Genomic DNA, 12,315 nt, shown 5'->3' with positions numbered 1-12,315 from the left:
TGATGGGCGTTAATTTGCAGCGATTAAATAAACCGAAGCTCCACGTCACGATATTGATATCGTAATATGTTGGCCAGTTTGTTTAACTTTCACAGCTGCGTTCAACGCATAAGGCGAACGTTTACACACGTGTTTGGGATATTCGTAATACACCGATGCAAATTTTCCGCGCAATCATCGTCGACGGAAACGAAGGAAAAAGCATAGTCTGATGATAAATGACCGTCGCGGTGGCAATCGTGTCAGACATATTTTTCCGCGCGATTAGTTCGGGAAAAAAACAACCGCGACGTCTATGAAAAGTTCATACAGCCTCGAGGATGCTCCTTTGACGCTGCATTCGCACGAATTCTTTATTAAAATTGTTTAACCAACGCGTCGCGTCGTTCTTGCGCGCCTTTGAAACTTTTGAAATTTATACAACCAACTATTAGTTCGTTTCGAGTTTGCACGGGTTCTGTTCTGTTCTTGTAATTACGTTCATTCAGAAATTATGAATAGCTCATTATGAAAGTACTTGGTAACCGAACGAGACGTCGCAGAGCTGAGATAGTAATTCTCGTTTGTCTTTAAGTACAGGTAGAATCGAATTCGTTGTCTTCTTTGGAACGTTAGAGTTCTCGAGGACAGAAGTCTTAAAATTTTCTAAGATATTAGAGTCTTAAAGTATTAAAAGAGTTCGAATCTTACAGTTTTTAAGTCTCAGAATTCTAGAATTGTATAGCATCGAAGCTCTAGAATTCTAAAGCATTTCTGCAGCTCTAGTATCTTTCAAGACCTACAATTTTCGAGCTTCAGAGTTCCAAGATTCCAACATTATAGATCTCCAGAGCGTTAAGCTTCCAAGGCACTCCAATTTCGATGCTATGGAATGTTAGAGCGTCTCGACTTCCGTTCTCCTCGAAACGCCAAAGTTCCAGTCGAGGACCTCCGATTGGAGGCGCTGCAGACACCTCTCGCGTCGCGAGGCGTCCTCGACGCGGAACGTTTCCAATATCTCCGCGAGGGACTGGCGTGAAATTACAACGGCTCAAAGGTTGCGCGGTCTCCGGCAACAAAGAAGACATCGTTGCATATAAATCAATGGCATACATATAAATAAGCCGCGGGAAAATTATCATCGCCGGCAGAAACGGAAACTTGGTCGGGCACTTTAATTAACGCAGAAAGCGAAAACATGATCGCGAGATAGCGGATGATCTCGTCTCGAAGAATTCCTCTGACCCAACCTCGTCGATTAGATTACTGCGCCAGACTTGTCACTCTCTGTTCGTCGCGTATAAACAGTTTCGTGGTACGAAAGGTCAGGCGTTCGCAAAAAAGAGGAAGATATTTTAATCGATCAGCAGCAGAAACAGCATTCCTTTACCAAACCAAGCGGAATATGTCCGTTCTTTGTAATCTTAAAATAACTCTGAGACAGAGGAAGAATTCCGTTGGAATTTCACGATGCAAGAACGAATATCTCTCGTTTTATTAAGAGGTATCTCCATAACGGCTGAATACGTGTGCATAAAATTTGTATAAACCGGCGAATTCGGGTTTAATCGTGGAAGGAACCGGTCGGTTTTATGAAGTAGAGTGTTGTACACGTTGGATGGTCGGTTCATCGATATCTGTTTAATCGGCGCATCGACAGAACGTTATTGAATCTGTTCGGTGTCGAGAACGATGCCATTAGGAAAGACAAACTGTGTCACGCGTAATCGATACGTGTCGGTTTTGCTGGTTATCCCACGCCACAATTTATTACGCTGGCAATAAATCAGCGGGCGATATGTGCGACGCGATCAATGACCAGAGGATCGCGCGGAGTTCCGATCGAATCGGTTCTTTGTTGAGGGTACTGTGGCTGAGGATCCAGAGGGGATCTAGAGATGCGTGGTTGCTGTGATCATTGAAATTTTAGAGTTCTTGAGTCTTCGAGGTTTGAACTCTTGCGATTATCAAGCTTTAGAGTACTCTAACTTTGTGGTTAACTAGGTTTTGGAGTTCTGAAATGCGTGAGTTGTCGAATTCTGCAACTATTGAATTCTAGAGTTGCTAAATTCTAAATTTCTCGAACTTCGCAATTCCCAAATCTAAATTCTGGAATATTCAACTTCTGCAACCTTTAAATTCCAAAGTTCCACCCTTCTACAGTCATGATTCACAAAATCTAAAATTCTCAACATTGTCATCCTAAAAATTACCAGATATCACACTTGTCACGTCAAACGTGCAATTCTGCATATAATCCTTGTCAATGGCTATCACGGCAGTAGATCGATCAACGCCGCTAATTAACCTCGACGCGTCTGGATCGAATTTCAAGCACAGACGCCACCAATTCGAATGAAGATCGACGTCGCAGCCGGCTGCTCGAGGAATTGAGAAGATTGCCGTCTGCTGAAGTATCTGCAGCACATAGAGAACGATACTTGGCCAGAATTGTTCTTCGTAGACGTGAGCTGAACTATAACGAACTCGCGACAGCAGTGGAAAACTTTCTTGAATTTTAAGTCCAGTTATGTTATCGCTTATTCCTGACGAAATGCCTCTCAATTTTCTAACGCGAGAAACTCCATCGCTTATATAGCCGCCATTAATCGAACTCGAGGAAATTTAAACGTGCGAGCTCCAGATATCATCAGCGTTTTCGAGAACTAGCCAAGCATCCCTCTGCGGATGGAGGTCGAGCAAACACGGATACTTTGACGGAGGATCGTTCGTTTCCACGAATTTCTGTGTGAAAGATGTAACGATTCACGAAAATAGAGCTCGCGAACTCTACGAGCGCCGATGAGAGCGCGGATGTGGTCTCGAGTGGCTCTGCCTGTTGGTTCTGAATCTGAACCACGAGTTGGGCGGGCGATAAGCGCATTACGAACCGACTTAATCCTCGCGGTCACTTGTGGACAGAACTTGGCTACTTTTAAAATAAACCAGCCCTCCAAACCACTCTATCTCCAAAGTAATACCATCGTGGAATTAACGAGGAAGAAACACCATCCTAATGTTCCTGATGCTCCACCAGAGGCGATGTATATTTCACTGAAACCTGAATGAGCGAAGATCGCGCGGTTCAGAAACTCGAGCGAAGACGAAGAAGCTGGAAGACGCGAAATTGGACAAGTTTGGTTGGTCCACTACTGAATATAGCGAAGAACAACGTTTGCGGTGAGCGTGGAGAGTTGCGGAAGTTGCGGCGCGACTCGAACGCTTGCAGAGATTCCGTTCGTTTCCGGGTGAATAGTTGGAACAACAGCGGACGGTTGCACGTGAAGTTGTTGGCAACGAACGGGGGAACAGGAATTCTCTCTATCGCTGGATGAAATGGTGATAATGGGTTCCGCCGTGGGGCGGAAGTTGCGCGCTAACCCAGACTGATGGCAATTACCCTCTTCACCGTTGGAACAACGGAGCTTAGCGTCTAGAGCGATCGCGCGCTAAGTTTGGTCACCGTTGCTTTCGAGAGGCGTTCATTAATCCAGGAACTTTCCCTGGTAGTTCTTGCCGCCTCGTGCTCGCCGCGTGACGGAAATTCCCGAACGAGTTTAACGCTGTTCCGACTTCCATGAAAGTTGAACGCCCACGTAACGTCCCAACAGGTATGAGATGGAGGACTCTAGAGGAACGTCTGTGCGAGAACGTCCAACAAAGGTGGCGACACCCTCGTTTCCATCCGAATGCTAGTCAACACCCTCGCGTCCCAATAGTTGTAAACTGGAGGACTCTAAAGGGACGTCTACGGAATGTGAACACCCAGAGGTCTCCTTCGAAATGAAATTTCCAGAGAATGCTTTTGGAGAGGAATGCAAGAATATTTACGCGTCCCCATAAAAGCGAGCGTCCCATGGGAGACGCTCGCCTCGGTGCCTAGCGGCCGTAGCTGAAAATTTACGAGGTGCACAGCAAAGATGGCATTGCTTTTTCCACGGTCAGTCGGACGGGTGGCGTCCCTGACGCATCGTGCGTGTTCAGTTAAGGAATTCTCCTCCCACGTTCTATCCTCGAGGACGTTTCAGTACAGAAGATCGAGTTACGACTTGAAATTTTAAGATGCGATCAGTTCAGTCACTCGAACGTTCTAATATATACATTGGGGTACGAGTTAACGAAGTGGACACTTGGGCGTTCGAATAATCGACTACTTAAAAGCTGCTTTGAATATTCAACGCTTATATTTCGGTGGTAATCGTCGCCTCGTATGTTCGAGACCATCATCGTTCGTGTCGTATCGTGGTTCGTCTTACATTGTTTTGACCAACAGTTTCGACATTAATCAGTGCTCGTTGCGTCAAGGCTGACGATGAGGTAACGAGATTAAAATATGTTTGGTGGAGAGAGCAGTCGATGTTTATTGGGTGTCAACGTGGGTGAGAGACAGTCTTCGCCTCGCTACACCATCAGAGCATCTCTAGTCACGACTAATGTCGACGGAAGAGCAACAGCTTGATATTGCTATTTTTTTGATTTTTAAGAAAAGACAGTGGAAATGATTTGAATCGAAGAAATATCATTTGTAGGTTAATATCCATTTCCCAGGCCGTTGTACATCACGCGGGGCGTTATATTGCACAATTCCAGGCATAGCTGGCGCAGCAGGGCGTTCAGTTTCCGGCGAGAGCGCGCGCAATTGCCGCGTCTCTCGGCTTCCTGTTAAAATTCAACGATATCCCGGTCCGCGGCCGGGAAATCGATCGGCGAAAAAGGGACGCGGGGCGAATCGAAGCGGATGGGTGCTTTTTCAGAGTTAACGCTCGATCGTTGGAAGCAAATATCGACCGTGCACGCTCGCAGACGTCGGAATTTCCATACGTCGGTGGGCGTTGTTACGCGCGTCGAGGCGCGAATAGCGAATAGGCAACGTGGCCCGCGACTCTTGGAGGGTTTCGCGAAAATTGGCCCCTCCACACGCGCGCTGACGGTATAATTTCTGCAAACAGAGCAAATCGAATCGAATTCAGGCGACACTGCGAACTCCACGACGATCGAACGCCATTTCGCTCACGTTTTCTGATATTCGAAGAGAAAATTTCGGCTGGTCCCTCTCTCTCTCTCTTGTTCGCGAGAACCTGTTATCGAGTGCTTTCACCAGAAATTATTCATGAATGATTCTGCAATTTCGCGCATGCAAATTTTCTCGACCGTTCTTGGATAAATTTGCAATTACAAACGAATTATCGAAATTTACCTAAGACTTGTCGAAAAGAATTCAACATCTGTACTGAGGGCGATTAACGAGAACCATCCAAGTCCTCAATCGCTCTAAATGAAGGCGAAAAAAATCTTTGGAAATTGCAAAACGCGGTTTGCGAGTTCTTTAATTGATGAAACGGTGATACCATTATTCTACAGTAGGATCACGACGGTTCTAAACGAGTTCGTGTCCCCATCAATATTCTTTCCCGGTGATCCGACTCCTTAATCATGACGCGACGCCACCGCCCACGAGCGCGTCGATTAATTAAACCGTGACATTTCGAGGCGGGCGACAAGGCCTCCGCGAGCATTATTTCTTCTAATCTGAATCGCGGCGCGTTTACGCGATCTCGCTGGCGAGACAGACCGATGCCACCAGCCGTATCGCCTTGTTTGCCTCGTTTATCTGTCCGCGTACACGTCAAACGGGAGGTCAGGCTCGACGTCAAACGTTACTGTTAACGCCGATACTAATTATCGTTCGGTGTCACCAGGAATTATCTCCGTTACGTGTACCGACGTCTGTCCGACAGAGACGCTTCTGTTAAGCAACAACGAGGTCGGAAAATAGACGTCTGTTCTCCTTCGATGGAAATCCACGAAGGATCCCGTTGACGTATCTACAAAATCCTTCAGAAGGACTTCTGAAGATCTGTAACGCGTTACATTTTAGTAGCTTGGATAGTGTTTTTGAAAATTAGTACTTGAAAGATTGCATTGAGTCGCGTAGGCTCTATGGAGTATCTATGGGGGTTACATACCTAATATACGAAATCCTTCAGAAGGTTCGGAAGGTTCTAAAGATCTGCGATGTGTTATATTTTGGTACCTTAGATAGTGTTTTTGAAAATTAGTACTTGAAAGTTTGTATTGGGTCGCGTAGGCTCTTTGGAGTATCTATGGGGGTGTCATACGTAATAACAGGACTTCGTAGGAGTTCGCATAGGAGAACGCAAGGACTACTAACAAAATTTCTCTGTCACTCACTCTTTTCGGATAGTTAACTTATTTCCAGCATCACCAAACGATTCTTTCCAACTCAATATCCTGCGAGGCGATTCGAATAAAGAATTCATAGAGTATTCTCGAATTCAGACGTCGATCAGGGTCCTCCGTTTAATTCCTCAAGTGGCCACCGGTAATTCCGTCGCGTTCGACATTTCACGCCTAATCTCGTGGAAATTGAAGGTCTTCGGGCGTGCGTCGTTCATTCTTAACGAGCCTTGGTAACGATCCCCTGTGGTCTGGGGAAAACTCTATCCGACGCGTCGCGTACGCCTCGAATATTACGTCGCCGTCGAGACCCAGAACGCCCACGAACGACTGCCGATCATATTTCGCGGACGATCTCGCGGCGCGCCTCGCAGCGTCGAACTCACCCGTCGAATTTCCTGGGGGCCTCGTAAATTCCCACCGACACGGGCCAATTTCGATAAGGCCGTCGGGAGGTGTTCCTGTGTTTCGTGAGCCCATCTTTCACCACTTTGGACTTGCTCTCGCTGACAGATACCACGGTTAGAGGAACATTTGCAGTGGTAACGCTAATTATTTGAAACTTAGCGGTCCTCCATGACTCTCGTGGAGTCTGGTACATTGCAAAGAATTAAATGAGTAATTGGTATACATATACGTGGTGTCCAATATTGGTTTCTTTTTAATTGTTCTCTTTTTTTTTTAAGTATGGACGCTTAAAATACTATTGTTATTGGTTTTACGATGAAATTGAGGACGCAAAGAGTACAATAGAGGCACGCGAGCGAGAAGTTTCAGTGACGTCCAAATCTTGCTCACCCCTTCCTGACACAAGGGTGCACTGATTTGTTACGTGGGCGAAATTTGGTTCGAAGGAGGTGTTGAGTAACGCGATTACGTGGTCGAGCGTACTCGTGGCGCGAGTCCGGCAGAAACAACGCGTCAATTACGAGAAGAAGAAGCAAAAGGTATGTAACGCTTCGCGAAGTCACCGTTTACGTATTACGGGCACGTAACGGGACGGAATGTGTGTGCATCGCGACGCGTTTGCACCTGCCTGATTTACGAATGCCGTTCACGCCCGCGCGCACGCGGACGTAACATTCACTTGGAGGTAAAGTAGCCCGCGTATTCGTCGATGTTTCCACTGAAAATTCTCGCTTAGCCATTCCCCCATTTTTACTTGACTCTGTCTCAGACTGAAATCCACACATGAGAATGAATCGCGAAGTACTTGGAGAATTTTAAAAATCATAAGAAAAAAATGTTCAAATTGTTCTCATTCCTTTTGGGATCTTTTTGCAAATTAGATTGCGTAAAATGAACGTTTGGATAAGGTCGTACGCTTGATGGTACCCACGCGAGGCGCCATTAATTCCTGCGCAAGGTGGACGCCACGATCGTCACCCGCGTATCACAAGGCTCCCGATTAGGCGGCCTTTTATTTATAGAATCGCTCCCCTTATCGGTGTCTCGTAGACGTAACAGCAAAATCCATGAAACGACGCGTGTTCCATATTAGAAACGGTGAGTAACTGCACGGGACGACACGTGAGTAGCGGATGATCGAGCCGTATTCCTAATCTCGCGTCGCAGATTATTGCGTAGTCCTTGCGGTGGCTTGGACGTCACAAACCAATACGTATCCTCGAAGAAACGATAATACGCCATTTCTGCAACGTTTTATCGCCTGAACCAAACCACGAAAATAATAAACTTCGAAGAAACAGATTTTAAACAATTCCAATTGGAAATTTAATTGTAGTACATACTTCGAAGTTAAAAGAGACGTTCAGTCGCGATGGTGGAGAGAAAGGGAGGGTTCGTGCGAATCGACGAACTTTTAATAATCACTGCGAGTTCGTAGCAGTAGTGGAATTCGGGTAGGTGAACGAGGAAACTGCTCTGCAACTTCGCTACGGGACCCTCTACGGATGCAGATCGCGTCGTCGCTCGTATTCATTGGCCTAGTTTGGACAGAACAATTGATCCGCGTTGTGAGCGTTATTCGCGGCTCGAGAAAGGTCTTTTATCGTTTTCGTAACCGACTGAAAATCCGGATTTTCGGGTCTGATCCCTTCGCGACGCGACTCTTCGAACTTAGTCTGACGAGTGTACCCAAAACTCGCTTGATCCGCGTCTGCATCCACAATTAACGTGACTGTATAACTTTTTTTTGTAATTACAGCTTCGAGACATCGTTACTTGAAAGATCGTTCGATTGAACAGGTTGTTAAACGAGTCGAGAAGAAAACAGATGAAATTTCAACGAGGAAAATAAATTAGTTTACCCTTTTTCACGTAGCATGTAGAAAAATAGAGATCGAACGAATATGCAGGAGGTGTTAGGTATCAGGAAGCGGCACATTTACAATGCAGCGAAGTTCGACGAGTTTCGCGAGCAATCCGGTCGGAAGTTTCAGCCGCCAGGGAACGTGGAGCTCATTAAATTCCCAACGAACCGACTCCTGCCTCGCGTATGTCTCCTAGAGGCGCGATCATTTGCAATTGAGATCTCCGCGCGGTTAAAATGACAAAAATATGAAATTTAAATGTCCTGGCTAACCCTGCGGGACGCGTATAAGCGTCAGATATCGGATACTTGGGAAATAACGAGGCATTCGAGACATTCCTCGGATTCAAATTCGAATTGAAATATGTTAACCGTGTTAAAGCGTCGCTCTATCTCCTGTTTTCCTCTTTCCAGCTATTTCTATCCATTTTTTTTCTTAATCGATACATAGTCGACGACGAATGCATGGCAAAAATATTTTTTAATCGCTCGATCACTCTACTTTTACTTATATATATGACTATATCGCCACGTGTAACAATTTTGATTGAAAAGAAGGTATCGAGTGGCAGAGAATGCGTTTGGAATTACCCAGAAATTCCAACGTCTCGATTCTCTTGAACATTTTAATAGCAGAACGTTTAAATCGACACGATGGCTCGTGAATTTCACGCATTTCGGTCGGAGCAACGCGTCAAAGCGATCCTCCGCGTAGGAGGGCGTGAAGCACCGATTAAATGTCAAACGCAGATCGGATCGTTGTTTCTGTCTGGTCCTCGTTGGAAAAAGTTGCTTGTTTTCCGGAGGAATTCAATTTAGAACGGGCGTACCATCGTCGACAGCCGCGAAATAGTACACGTTCGCGATCGAACCGATAGAAATCCACGTGTTTCGTATTCAGATCCGGTCACGGTTTTGAAAACCAGCTATTCCGCTGATGCAATTCTCACAGCGTGATAGTCGAAATTCGTCTCGATCGAGTTCGATGGACTTTTAATAGCTGAACGATTCAGCTCTGGACAACCGCTGTTTATTCTCGAGCCAGATGATTAACGATCGTTGACGCGTGCTCTGGTGGTTTCGTAATGGCGGTTAAATATTGTTGCGTAGCGATTTTCGCTGACGCCGCCGTTTGTCGGTTATTTACGTGGCCACGTTAATTACGAGAATTTCGAGATACTCCAAACGAGAACGCAGGAATTATTCTGTCAGTCAGGAAATATATTTCTCGTGTTCGTTATCAAAATTGCGGACGTACGAGTTAACGTAGGATTTTTTTCGAAAGTAAAATAATTCCTCCAAAGAAAAGCACGACTGAGAACGAGATGAAACGTTTTACGAAGCAGGAGATATACGATTACGATATTCCCCCCGGTGGAAGGAGCTTAAGGCATCTCCATTTTAAGTGCGCCATCCGGATGCTCGTCGTAAATCACGCGGCATTTAACAGGCTGGTCAACTGTTGAAATTGACTTTTATATCGAGGAAAAAGGTGGAGCTAATTGGGTCGTCGTTATTTGCGACCCTGCCCGCGCGCAGCTTCTATAAAAACTGACCGAGATCGGTCGTGTTTGAGGGTCGTAACCGTTTCTGTCCGTTTTCATAAAAATCCTCTGTGAAATAAATCGCCGTTAAGATCAAAGAGATCGAAGAACTAAAGCGTTTATTCTTGTAAAAAAGGAAAGTGAAGAAAAGAAACACTTCTTTCGGTTACAGGCACAGTGCGATCGACGAAGAATCGCCAGGCTCCGTCTCGAAGTCGCTAACAGTGACCACAGCGAACCCAAGAGACACCACGCTCGGAATCTCTTTGGATTCCTCCAGAAACAACGTTTTCCCATTACCCCCGAGCGCATCCACGGACCAGTTCTCTTCGATCAGAAGACTCGAAGCGAAAACGACTCTGTCGTCCCAAGAATCGACCAAGTTCCCATACGCGCCGCTAAAAAGGGAGGCCCAGCCGCTGAACATTCTCTACAAGTCCCCCAGCTCTTTCGAGCAGCAGTACAAGTCACTGATCGATCATCCGACTCTGACGAAAAAGTCGCCAGGACTTGATCGATCGACGGACCAAGTGACAGAGAGAATCGCCGATTTGGAGAGCAAAGTGACCATCAAGTTGACCTCTGAGGAGTCAGTGACGCGCAAGGACAGGGACCAAGAAGAATCGTCCAGTCCTGAGGACAATTCTGATCGAGAGATCGTCGAAGTTCGAAAAGACAGTGCCCTGTTTCTGGAGGAAGCTGAAGGACTGCCTACTCTCAGAGAGATCCTGAAATCCAGAAGTCCAAGGATCGTCAGGCCCAGAAGAGAGAGCAGTGGATACGCCAGCAACCTAGGCACCTTCGACGAGGACAGAAGGAACTCCTCGTCAGCAGACGCGTTGCAGGACTTGTCCTCGTTCATTAAAGAGAGACGCAGGTCTTCCACGGGTCCTAAACGTCTGAACTCGAGGGTGAAAGTAGGGAGGACCGAGGGAAGTCTGACTGAGAACGTTGAGATCGAAAGGATGCCTACCACAGAGATTCACAGGAAGGTGTCCAGCGGTGGACTCGAGATGCCCAACATCGAGGAAGTCAAGGAGATCCTCAGGGACCGGGATCCTTCGAGGCAGGACAGCTTGGATCACTTGCGCAATTTGGTGAAGCGTGTGAGTTCTGGTAAGTTTTTCTCTATACCCTTTCCTGTTCTAGTGTTTTGTGCTTTTCTTGAGAGGTAGTTGATGCTGTGGGAGGTTAAATCCTTTGGTGATCGATTAAAGTAACAATAAGACAACGAAATATTTTGTATTGTTCATCAGAAAACTTCTCCATGCATTGTCGAATTTTGGAGGAGTCACCAGACCGCTGTACATCCTCAAGAGACACACTGGGACCTTTAACCACCACCAGACATCAAGACTCTTCGACCACCACTTCTTTGGGCGAATCGATCAATCGTCTATCGATATCTCCATCCTCAAGAAGTCCAACTCAGATGGTTACTGACTCGTCATCATCCGATTCGAGTCCTCGAAACATCACTAGACCTATCAACAAACCTGACGAATCTCTTAGCCAGTTAAAAACAGCCAGTCCTGGGATATGTCGAACTACAGCAACCAAAATCAGTGAAGAACCAAGGGATAAAGCTACCTCACCTGGAAGTAGAGAAGAAGCAACGATTCAAAGATCCATTAGAGATGTTCTTCCACCAGCAAGACCCAAGATATACCAATTACTGTCCACCCAGTCAGAGGACAGGATCGATGCCGACCTGTCTTTGGACAGAAGGATATCTTTTCGAATTTCTCACCAAGAGGACCTGGCTACCATTGCAATATCTTCGACAGAGTCGAAGAACGTGTCTCTGAACAAGTCGTCGAGCGTTTCTACGTTGAAAACTAGCGATTCCATCAGCGACCAGACATTGACGTCCAGCGAGGCTGTCGATGACTCCAGTATCAGGAAGACAGTCTCGTCTGGTGAGGTTGGGACGAGCCAGAAGTTGTTGGGGGACGCTTCCAGCGTCTCAGCGAGACCCATTTACCCGTATTGCCCTTATTCTCCGTATGGTAGTCCTCAGGGGTCGCCTAGGACCAGGAGGGGTCCTTACAGGGAGAGCAGAAGGGTGTCCATTGACAACAGGCAGGGTGCTCTTCAGCTGAATCAGTATAAACTATTGGACACCATTGGCAAGGTATTTTACTTTAATTTGATACCAGCTTTTTAACATAAATTCGACTACAAATTTCATCTGAATGTTGAAGGTAAAAACGTTTTGGAGAATTTTGTATATTTCGTCCAAGTTACAGTTTGTTTGCTACCAATTAATTTTTCTGGGACACTGCTGGAAGATTAACTACCTGCGATATTCATCCGTCATAT

At 46.1% G+C, this 12,315-nt stretch overlaps 1 protein-coding gene across 1 annotated transcript in view; it reads left to right on the top strand.

The window, feature by feature from the left end:
• The window catches only part of LOC143429783 (uncharacterized), a 32,720-nt gene that overhangs the window by 12,738 nt on the left and 7,667 nt on the right, over positions 1-12,315 (top strand). The window contains exons 3-4 of the mRNA XM_076905562.1: positions 10,166-11,109; positions 11,250-12,127. Of these exons, the coding sequence (XP_076761677.1) occupies positions 10,166-11,109; positions 11,250-12,127 (1,822 nt within the window). The remainder of the gene's footprint in view (positions 1-10,165; positions 11,110-11,249; positions 12,128-12,315) is intronic.

This window comes from Xylocopa sonorina, chromosome 12 (genome assembly GCF_050948175.1).
Source record: "Xylocopa sonorina isolate GNS202 chromosome 12, iyXylSono1_principal, whole genome shotgun sequence".
NCBI classification, from domain to species: Eukaryota; Metazoa; Arthropoda; class Insecta; order Hymenoptera; family Apidae; genus Xylocopa; species Xylocopa sonorina.
The sequence above is the reverse complement of the archived record's forward strand: the minus strand, read 5'-3'. Positions and strand labels throughout refer to the sequence as shown.